Source organism: Pagrus pagrus (genome assembly GCF_965226575.1).
Source record: "Pagrus pagrus genome assembly, chromosome: 3".
NCBI classification, from domain to species: domain Eukaryota; kingdom Metazoa; phylum Chordata; class Actinopteri; order Spariformes; family Sparidae; genus Pagrus; species Pagrus pagrus.
In genome coordinates this window covers 5,411,991-5,423,706 of record NC_140187.1, presented here as the reverse complement: position 1 = coordinate 5,423,706, position 11,716 = coordinate 5,411,991, and the positions used below count along the sequence as shown (strand labels likewise).

Here is an 11,716-nt window from a genome sequence, read left to right as displayed (position 1 = left end):
CGTCATTATCGCTGTCAGTCCTTTGGCAGATTTAGATTTGAAACAATTGCCTCCATGTCGTTCTTTGTCTCTTCTTTGTCTCCCTCCCTCTGAGTCCTGTCATTATTTTTGATTTGTCACTTCTCTCTCTGCCGTCTCGGCTGTTCGGTTGTCACAGGATATTGTTTTCCCGCAAGACAATTTCTCTTCCCTCAGAGGAAAATTAGGTGCAAACACCTTCTGGAGGTGAGTACAACGTGTTTTTTTCAGCTCCTACAGACCCGTCAGCCGTGAACCTCTAATTAAATCTAACAAGAAACGTGTCAGGAGAATCTCACCGAGCTTTGAAAATTGTGGTTTTCAGAGCTTTATTTACATCCACACATTCCTCCTCCATCTCATTTACCTCCAAGCGAAGTAAAGGGAAAAAAAAAAGAACTGAGATTGTTTATGTAGTCATATAAATTCAAACTGTGTGTGTTGTTTTACAGTGTCCTGGAGCATAACAGATCTTAATGAATAAAGAAACAGCTCAGTTCAGTCTGAATGAAGAGGCAGAGGAAGCTTTGTGCCGACTCCCTGAAGAAAACAACGAGACAAACAGAATCAAGAGGCAGAAACAGTTTAAGAGAAAGCAGCACAGCATATCCACATTTCTGTCTGCGGGACTGAAGAGAAAAGCTGAGAGTTAAGTGTCTGAATTTTCATAAATAAGAAAACACAAAACGTGGATGAGAAAGAAGAGATGATAGATAGATAGATAGATAGATAGATAGATAGATAGGATAAGGGTTAGGGTTAGATACATTTAAAGTACATTTTATATCATAATTTTACTTGAGTACTATTTGGGGGAAGTAATATCTTAACATGGTACCTTTACTTATACTCGAGAACGACTTTAGTGTACTTTTTACAACACAGATGGACAGATAATGGATGGATGGCAACAGGATCATTACACATGAATTCACATTGATTCGTCGCCGCCGTCGTTAAGATGCGCCTTTATTTTGAAATTCCCATGGCACGTTTGTGTAGTCGTATTTCCACTGAAGAGTCCAGTAATACAATTGTCAAATCATATGTTAGCTGCTTTTTGTGAGTTGATATAAATGTAACTGATTGTGTTAAATGGGAATATGGTGTCATCTCGTATAGACTGCAGGCTCCTGTATCGAATCGAATCAAAATCGTATCGTGGCAGACTTTGTGATATCGGCAAATATCATATCGTTGTCCAAATGTGGTGTAGCCCTATTGTGTCATTTTGTGGTTAATTTCGGTCAATGTTTGGAGGTTGGTTGCCCTGTGGGGCTGCCTCACTGTGGGCCGTAACACATTTTTTATTGTTGCCTTTTTAACCAGAGAAGGACTCCGCTTAACAATCCCAAAATCTGGAAGCCCAGAAAAGGAGGAAAAAGGATTCATCATCTAGGAACCATGAATGTGTGTTTAATGTCGTGGAGCGACTGACTAACTGCCATCATCCCCTCGTCTCATAATGATCACCTGGGTTTAGTCTGACTACGCTGTTATGACTCCACCACGTCACTGTTTTCAGACCCTGATGAAACATCTCTCCCTCCCTCTGTTTGCCATTTCTTCTGCCCTTACTGTCGCCTGAGAGGAAGCGCCGCTGCGACCACAGCATCAACTACCTGTGGTGTCCGTGACTATATTTACCTCTCAGCACTCCCCGGGACAAATAAAGAGAATTGGAGATGGCTGTTTGTCACCTGCCTGCTGGGAAAATAACAGCGTGTTGAGCTGAAAGTAATGAGAGGAGACGTAGAGATAAAAAAAAAAAAAGACTGAAAGAGAAAGATTGGTAATTTGAGGAAGAGATAGAAATATAAGGGTTGTAAACATTTAACAAACCAATGGTTAAAGGGGGGAGTAGCCATGTTCCTTCTTGCCTTTTGTGTGAGTGTTTGAAGAAGAAAGAAAGAAGAACAAAAGACAAATTCAGAGAATCAAGGTCGGAGAGATCGAGAGAAAGGAAGACGGAGTTCAGGGACAAAAGATATGAAGAAAATCAGAGAACGAGGAAGAACGAAAAGTAGAAGGAAAAAGGAGGAGAATGAAAGATGGAGGATAACAGATGGGGTTAAAGTACAAGAGGAAAGTGTGAAGAAAGACATGGAGAAGAGGCAGACAGGAAGAAGATATATGCAGAGAAAAGAGGGAGATGAAAAGAAGAAGCTGGGATGGAGGAGGAGAGATGAGGAGAAATAAATATCGGGGAAAGGGAGGAAAGAAAAAATGGAAAACAGGGAGAAAAGGAGACAAGAAAGGTGGAGGAAAATCAAAAGGGAGGAGAAGGAATTATAAAGACAGAAGATAAAGAGAGATGGACTTGAAGAATAAGAGGAAGATGACAAGTAGGACAGATTAGAGAAAAGGGACAAGTGATGGAGAAAAGGATGGAGGAGGTGAAGGAACAGATTTAAGGGAAATGGAGAAGAGAGGGGGAGGAGTGACAAGGGGAAAATAATTAACAAAAGGAGAAAATATGGAGGAGAAAAGGTGGAGATCAAGGGAAAGAGAGACAGAGGTGGAGGAGGAGAAACAAAAGATGGATGACAGGAAGAGAGAGAAGAACTGTGGAGGACAGAAGGAGCATCTTCTCCTCACTCAGTGATCTGAATGACAATGAGGCAACACACACACACACACACACACACACTTATTTACATAAGTATTGCCAATGCTCGCTGGCTTATCCTCCCACGGTACCTTCGGTGCAGACATACAGATCATCACAGTCTGCTGCCACCGCTGCAGGTCTGAGTCTTAAAGGACAAATCCACCAAAATTTAAGAAAAGAAGATTAAAAATAATCCTCTCCCTAAAATCTTTGTTTGAATTGTAAAAAAGGTTGAAATTAGGGGAAACGGGTTGAAATTCTTTTTCATTATTCAGTGAACAGAAAACGCAGCATTTTGTTTGTTAAAGGACCTTCAGCAAATACTCAAGTGCTGTACTTAAGTACTTATACTTTACTTGAGTATTTCCATTTCCTGCTCCACTCAGCTACAATTCAGAGGCAAATATTGTACTTTTTACTCAACTACATTTATTTGAGAATTTTAGTTAAAAGTTACTTTGCAGATTTAGTTTGATGAGAAACATATTTGTGGAGATATAAAATTGTTTAAAGTTTTAAGTCAAGTGATGACATACGTTGAAAATTGGCTTCACTTTTCAGTCTGAACTTCATAAAATCATCTAAACTCTTGTGATTTTCACGCGAGACTTAAAACATTTAAAAAACTGAAACCATTTGTCAGAACAGGCTTTAGCTCCTCCACCCTCAGTATAAACATTGAATTTTCAGGAAAACACTCGACAGCAAACAAAATATAAAGTCTGAGATTTTTATTAGACTTTTTTGGCATGAAATACTTTTTTTTGTATCAATTCAGTTGGTTAATCAACAACAATCCAAACAAAAAACAACTGTAAAAAGCCTAATATAAAGCTTTTCTAATGTAGCCACAACAGCAATACAAGAGGTTTTTTTCTTCATGAATAAATTATGACTACAAGATGCAGTTTTATGGGATGATGAGAATCTTAACTGACTTTTTTTCCTATCGTTTCGGAAGCAAAGGAAAGACCCGCTAACGCTCCCTGCGCACAGCTGACAAATGTATTAACAAACGTTTCAGGTGTCAGTAAACAAAAGAGATTATGAGGAATCAGTCAGTATAGTCTAGTGTGAGCGTTTCCATCTTTGAGTTTTTTTTGAACTTGTCCAAAATAAATCAGCTTTTCTTCCGTTGCTGCAAACTGAACGTCTCTCGGCGCTACAGCTCAAAAGCCTAATTATACACCGATGGTCGGGTACTTCTTTATGAGTTCTACGCATGAGTTTTACATTAGTTATGTGAAATGAACAACTAGAAAACAAAGCCTCTTTCTCAAAAACAGGAGAAATTAAAAAGGCAAACATCTAAACCAGGTGAGAACTTCCCCCCTGGCTCTTATTGGTTAGAGAACAGGATGTAGCAAAAAGGAAGTAGAAAAGCAGGAGACGCCGATGGGCACTACATGAACATGTCGTCATAGCCAGGTGGGGGCATGTGGTCTGGATCCGGCCTGAAAAAAAAAAACACAGAACTGTCATCATGTTTCTCCCACTGTGTCCCCAAAAAAGGCCCAAAACACCAGAACAGAACTGAGATTTTCTTTCTCTTCCTGGACAACGACCCCGTTAAATAAAAGATCCACGAAACAATATAATGTTTAAGACTTGAAAACTGTGAACTTTTCCTTTAATAGGACCGAGGCATATGTCTGTGTGTCTCACCCTGGTCTGCGTCGTCCGACTGGTCCAAATGGGTCAAAGCGAGCCCCCGGGGGAACAGCTCCAGGAGGCAGAATGTCTGGGATCCCGCTAGACGGGTCAAAACCAGAGCGAGGATAACCCGACCTCAACGGGTCGACTATCATCCCGCCACCGCCGCGAGACCTGAGGCGGGGCGAGGAGAAGAAGAGTGAGGAGAGGGAAAAGTGTATTTAATCTGTACTTTCACTCAATATTTCCTCTTGTAAATTCAGTTTTAAGGGTGTTTTGATATTTGGCATGATGCTGATAATCCTCAAAAGTTCAAACCAGTTTTAATTTGTAAGGAGACAAGGACACAAGGACACAAGGGGAGAGGAGTTAAGGAGAATAAGCACAAGGAGAGAATAAGAACAAGGAGAGATGAGTATGAGGAAAAGGAAGATGAGGAGAGAGGAGACAACGAGACAGGAGAAAGGAGGCAGGGGAAAAGGAGAGAAGAGACAAGGAGCGAGAAGACGAGAAAGAAGGAGACGGGGAGAGAGGACACGATGACTCAGACGACAAGAGAAAAGGAGACGAGGAGAGAGGAGGCAAGGAGACAGTAGACAAGGATAAGGGGAAGTGAGGAGATGGGGGAAGAGGAGAGAGGAGACAAAAAAAGAAGAGACAAAGAGATGAGGAGAGAGGCAACAAGGAGACAAGTAGAGAGGAGACAAAAGAGAGGAATCAACGAGATGAGGCGAGAAAGAAAACAGGTACAGAAGAGACTTCAACATGAGAGTGACTAGATAATGATAATGATAATTTTTGGGCGAACGGTTCGTTAAAGGCCGTATCGCCCAGCCCTGACTTATCAAGGTAAAGAAATGCAAACAATCAGTTTGAGCTGTGAACTCCCGCAGGACATTTCAGTGAGGAAGTCCTGTTGGAGGGAACGACTACAACTGAACTGACTCGCTGCTTCTCATCCGGCCTGAAGATCTGATTTTTGTTGTTAGGAGATTCTGGACAAACACCAGTAATCCTCTGCTGTCTGTCTGTTACTGCGTAGACCGACTGTTCATCCCCAAAATCCCAGATTAGAACAAAAGCGTGCACACACACACACACACACACACACACACACAACCACACACACACCGATGCTTCAATCTATATCTGAAAATAATTTCCATAAAATTAATTTGTAGGATTTATGATGATGGAGAGAGACGGACTCACCCGAACGGATCCAGATCTGCTCCTCCTGCTGCGAAGGGGGGAATCATGGGGTCGGGCCTGAAACACAAACACACACACACACACGCGCAAACACACACACACACACACACACACACACACACACACCATCTTTAATAGCATCAGATTGTAAAACATCAAAAGCAGTTTGTACATGCTGAATAACGTTGTTTGATCGTGAGACTTGAGTTGTTGCAGGAAGACGACTGTGGATGTGGGTCAGAGTAGCAGAGAGGAGTTTGGTGTTTACCTCGAGGAACTGGCAGCAAGAATGCCCTAAATCATGCCTCAATTTTTTAACTGACGATCCAGACGAGGCGACAGCTGTAACTCATCTCACCTCTCGCGAGATTTCAGTGAGACTTCTGGTTACAAAAACGACTCCATCATTTAACGAAAAGGTCTCTCTCTGTTTCTATAATGTCAGACATTTAGAATAACGAGTCTTTGAGTGATAAAAAACAAGCACTTTCAGTTGACGTCACTTTGATTGTCGGAGTTGCCCCAGAGGACTTGAGCTGCAGTCGTGTCGCGGCGGCCAGCTGAGGCGATCTGCTGCACTCCTAAACTTTTGGTAAGTATGAATCATTTACAAACCAAATATGTGAATATCAGACCCACGTTTAAAATGCTGTAATTTCCCTTCAACATTCTTGTCTTATGTGATGATAATCTGACATTTGAATGATTTAATTTTTACTGTTCATTTAATTTTATTGACCACATGTTTAACTGAAAAAGATGAATTATTAATGAAGATAATCGTGAGTCGCGTCCCTTTAATTCGTCCTGTTAATTCTCTTTTCATCTTAGACTCTGTGCTGAACCAGAATCTACACACAGATCACTAAAATTTAATTAAAGCTCTACATTATACATCACTTATCCCACTCTTAATCCCAGTTATCCCATTAGTAATCATAATTATTCAGAGTGAATAACACACACTGGCTTTCTGGTGGTGCAGCACACTGTGGGCTCCTTCATCTTTTGTGTGTTTCTTAAATTATAAATCTGTTCTGCTGTTCTGGATCATTCCTGTCATCTCCATCTCCTCTACGCTGTGCTTCCTCTTCCTCTACACTCTCATCTTTCCAGCCTCCTCCTCCTCCTCTCTCCTTCCAACACTTTCTGCAGCACTGACTCCATTTCTGCTTTCTCATTCATCATTCCTCGTCTCTCTGCATCTCCTTCACGTCACCTCTTCCACTTATCTGTTTTCCTTATTTTTCTCTCCCTTTACGTCTTTTCTCTCACTCTCAGATTTTGGTTTACTCTCTCTCCATCTGTCATTGTTTTGATCTCATCCTCATCTCCCTCCCTCCCCTCTCTGGCTCTCGCTGTCTCTGTGGGGACAAGGAGGCGACAGCAGCGAGGTCGATAAAGTGCTGACATCACCTCACATCTCATCTGATCGGGTCACAGCTAAGAGGACGGGGGAGGAGGAGGAGGCGGAGGAGGAGGAGGGGAGAGAGTAGAGAGGAGGCAGATGTGACAAGGAGTGAAAAGTTGACTCTGTCCTGAAGCTCTCTCTCTCTCTTCCACACACACACACACACACACACACACACACACACACACACACACACACACACAAGCCAAGCTCTGCCCTCATTCACTCTCTGCTGTTGTAGTCGACCAGAAGCTTCTCTGTCTAGACTTTCTACAAAGCACAAACTCAGCACATCCAAGGTTTGTGTGTGTGTGTGTGTGTGTGTGTGAGATGGTAGTGTATTTGTGAGCATGTGTGTGTGTGTGTGGTTTACACACAGGAGTCCACTTTTAAATCAAGCCCTTCATGTGTTTTGTTGTGTTCTGGCTTCAAACTGCACAATAACAGCCTGACATGTCAGGCGTAGGGTGTCGGGAACGGAAATGCCCACAGATTGTTTTATATCGTATATTTGTTGTGTATCATAGTGGACAGCAACTGACGCCGCATCAGGGACGCCTCATGATGTCCTGACAGGGAGATGAGCGTAGAAAAGAGCAGCCAAAAAGCAGCCCCTTTATTCCCTTTATTCCCTTTATACATGCAAATTCTAAGTCTTTAGAATGAGAATAACTTATTGCACTTTAGCTATAAGGAAGTCCGATGGCTTGTCAGACAAACCATCGTTATGTTCCTGTGGTTCTACGATCGGCGTCATTATATAGAAATTATTAAATAAATATGGTTGATAAGTGTCCTTTTAATCTGCCTCCCTCAAGGTGGACTACACGGACACACAATACCTTATTGAATGTCAGGGTAATGCATTTCTGTCAATATATTTTACAGTTTCAGTATTCAGTCCAATGTGACCCAACTGTAAATTAATAGCATCGCTGTGGCGAAGCAGAGCTGTCTCTACTTTAAAAGCTGTTTGTGCTTATAGGCAAACTAATGACTTTTTTAGTTTTTATTGTTTATTTTTACAGGGAGATCGCACAATTAAAAGTAATTGCAGTAATTGGTTTGTAGTTTAAGATTTTTGGCATGAAGACGAACAGCTTTGTGCGATTTCCTACCAGTGTGGCTGTGTTCCCTGTCGAGGATGTCTGTGGGGGATGCGGAGGGGGTCGCTGTCTTCTCCTCTTCGTCTCCGCTCCTCCTCCTCCTCCCTACGGCTCTTCGTCTCTGCCCTCTGTCCGGACGATCTGTCCTGGGAGGGCAGCAGCTGAGTCCTCACCTTCTCTGACAATCCGTCTGTATCCTTGAACACACTGCAGAAAAATCGCTTGGTTTTAACTTCGTTTATCGAAATAAAGCTGACCAAGTCTCTAATGGTACAAGTGTCCTGTATTTCCTGGTAGTTGGAAATGGAGCATTGTGTTAAGGAAAACAGGTATAACCAAAAATATAAAACTACAGCCAACTGGCATCAAGTGGCGGAGACATAATTTCTTCACTAGACTGTTTATGTTCAATGTAGACTGTCATAAAATAACAGCAAGCATCACAATCAAAATGGCAGAAGACAAACTTGAGCAGAACAGTCATGATAACTGATAACTGATGATAAACGATAACTAGGTCTCATCTTAGAAAACAATTATATGCATACAGTAACTTCCTCAAATAACTGTGTTTGTGAACCTGACCGTGTTTCAGGTGCAAAATTACAAACATTTTTTGAGGTGAGAGAATCAAAAGAACCTCACACCAACCTGTCAAACGTCTGCAACTTGTCAGCATCCACATGATCGCTGACGTTCACCGTCAAGTCTGACACCTGCTGTGAGCTGGAGTTCTTCACACACAAACACAAACAGAGTACAAGCGTTAAAAGACAGAAACACACTGGCAAAAGATCGAATACCTGTAATGTATTTGTTTCTTAAAAAAAACCCAGATTTAATGAAGGCAGAGTGACATGTGAAGGAGCACGTAACCTACTGAGCTAAAAATAATCACTGAAGTCTGATCACATATCAGGCCGGTGAACTGAACATGTGATAACACGAGACTCTTAATATCTGAAAATTCTGTTGTTGCTGACCTCCAGTGATCAGTGCAACCAGAAAAGGCCAAACACTCGAGTAAGCTATGTTTATACAGGTCATTGCATTTGTTTTGTTTTCAATGCATGGACAAACACACTCTTCCACAGCCAGACCCAGCTGAGGTGTGTTGAGAATACAGACCAAGTAAAGAATAATGTAACATCACAGGTCAACAGAGGTAGATTTGTCTGAAGGACGTGTACGTAATCCATCAGCGTTCAACTACAGTTATAGAGATTTGGCTCTAGACATAGCTTGTAGTGCAGAGGCCAATGCTTTGGAGAGTCTGGGGGCTTTTTGTTGTTCTCAACTCTTTGTTTTTCTCAAAATAAAGTTGTTTTTTTTGGAGTAACAATAAGAAGCATCCGATGGTTTGGACAAACAGCTTTTTCAGTTCAACATGTGGAATTCTTTACCTGCAGACCTCAAACTAGGTCCTGACTGGGATCACTTTAAACCCAAACTGAAACAGTTTCCGGCGATCAGTCTACAGTTTACTGTACTGTGTTTTATATTGTGTGTCTGCATTTTCATGTTGGCAGCTATGGAGTTCATGATTGTTTTTTGTGCGTTTGTTGTTAAGTTGTATGTGTTTTAAATGCCGTGGTGTGTTGCATCAGTTTATGATACATATTTGCCCCATGCAAATACATTAATCATTCAATCACTTAAGCTTGTTGTCTCTCTGTACAAAACAGAGTCCGCTCCAGGTGGAGTTCACATTGTGCACATTTCCCTGTGTACCCTACCATCAGGTTGAAGATCAAGATGGAGTCGACAACGATGGCTTTGAGCAGGAATTGGATGTCACCATCTTTGGTTTTATATCTCAGACTGTACAATTCCTTGTTGCTGCTCCAGTCAGCAGGCAGCAGCTCTGACTTCTTGTCACTGCTGCAGGGCTGGAGGAGGGAATAAAAGAGAGAGAGGGTGTAACAGCAAAAGAAACAGGGTGTGCATCAAAACAATGTGAGAACAAACTCATCAGGATTCCTCTGTGACCAAACCAACGTGGTGTTACAGTGTCACTAGTCCCAAGTGGCACAACACTGTGTTAGCTAGCTAAACATGACATGACAGTTTTTAGAGGTCGTTATTGGATCTTTATCGTAAAACAACTGCTGGTTGGTTCAGCAATAAATACCAAATCTCAGTGATGAAAAGCTCAACTATGTTTGTCATACCATTACAGTACACTGGACGACAGTAAACGATACATATCATGCCCCCTTTAGGAAGCTAACGCTAATTTAAACGGAGCAGGCGGAGTCAAGTTAGCGAGGACAGAATTCCATTTGAAAAACTGACAGTTTCATTTCTTCTTGAAAAGCACAGGTCAATAACCTCGGTAGAAATAGACCCAACATCTTTAACCTCAGCAATTAAGAACCAATCTTCAATTCGGCTTATATCTAATTCAAAAAGCTGCAGGTATTGTACTGGAAATCTTAGCTTCTGTTAATCCCATGACCCTTTCAATATGAATTGTATCATAAAGCGAGCAATGGAAAACCGTTTGTCTAAGTTAGAGTTGATACATAAATCATCATTATGTTAACTACATTTCTCCCAAAGAAATAATTACTGCAATCAAAGTAGCTTTAAACTGTTGGATGTTGAACCGTTTGGTGTGATGTCTTCAAGACATGACATCAGATAACCTTATTTACCAGCGTTAACATAACGTTAGATTGTGTTAGCTAGTTGATGTTAGCTAATTTAACTCACCTCGTCTCCGGACCCGATGCACCTGTATCCACTCTTTATCATGTCCCAGTGGACGAAACACACCACGGCGTCCTGTGGACAGCTAATGCTGCCGGAGACACAGGTATACAACACCTCTAAGCCTGCCATGTTTCTTTAATCTATCACAACATCAAGTCAGTTTCTAGGCGAGAAATGAAAACGAAAGTCTTGACGGCTGCACGACGTCAGCTTCACAGCAACAAGAGCGGCTTCCGGTCCGAGCCTTTCAATGTAAAAGCATAAATGAAAGTAGAAATTAATTTTTTTTTAAAAAATAATTAAAACACACTCACTTTTAAAACAAAAAAAATGATTCAATTCAATATTTGATTATAGGTCGTTAGAATGCAAGTCCAGCTAGGTTCAATTATGGCACTGACATTTAAAAAATATATATATTTGTAACAATAAAACTTTTTTTGGATAAAAGTCAGAAAGGTAAACGTGTCAACTGACAAAAAAAAGACTCAATCAAAATGTTTTACTCTGACTAAATTTTGTGCGAATAAAGTAAAAGCATCCTTAGCGGAATACAGGTGGTGCACTGTGTCTAACTTTACAGAGCTACATCCATTGTGTTTTGATCCAACACGTAAAGAGACCCGGAGTGAAAATATGCTCAGGATTTATGGTTCCGCTTTGTAAAAACGTATTCCCAGCAGTGACTTAGCGAGAAAAGATTAATGTACCGTTTCTGTCGGTGCGTAAAACGTAAAACGAGTCATCTACTAGCAACAGAGAGTTAAAATGCATAATTAGTGTAATAAGTAATTCTAGGAACAGAAAAAGAGCAAAAATAATATTTGATATCACTTGTACAAACGTTATTGTAGCCATTAAAAATGAATAAATAATTAGATGATGTTATCAATGAGAATACATTTTATTTATTATTATTATTTTTAAAAAAAGTGTGTGTTTTGTGCTTCACTCAGTTTCCTTTGTCACAAAAGACTTCACTTCCCATCG

The 11,716-nt window shown here is 41.0% G+C and overlaps 1 protein-coding gene across 1 annotated transcript; it reads right to left on the bottom strand.

Annotated features, from left to right (window-relative positions):
* Nucleotides 1-3,345: 3,345 nt before the first annotated feature.
* psmf1 (proteasome inhibitor subunit 1) lies at nucleotides 3,346-10,962 on the bottom strand. Its single transcript, XM_084348641.1, has 7 exons — nucleotides 10,727-10,962; nucleotides 9,748-9,900; nucleotides 8,663-8,745; nucleotides 8,024-8,218; nucleotides 5,495-5,551; nucleotides 4,295-4,456; nucleotides 3,346-4,083 (listed from the first exon to the last, which is right to left on the bottom strand). Exons 1-7 carry the CDS (start codon nucleotides 10,853-10,855, stop codon nucleotides 4,032-4,034), a joined length of 831 nt encoding a protein of 276 aa, XP_084204767.1. The 5' UTR covers nucleotides 10,856-10,962; the 3' UTR covers nucleotides 3,346-4,031.
* Between the last annotated feature and the right edge of the window lie 754 nt (nucleotides 10,963-11,716).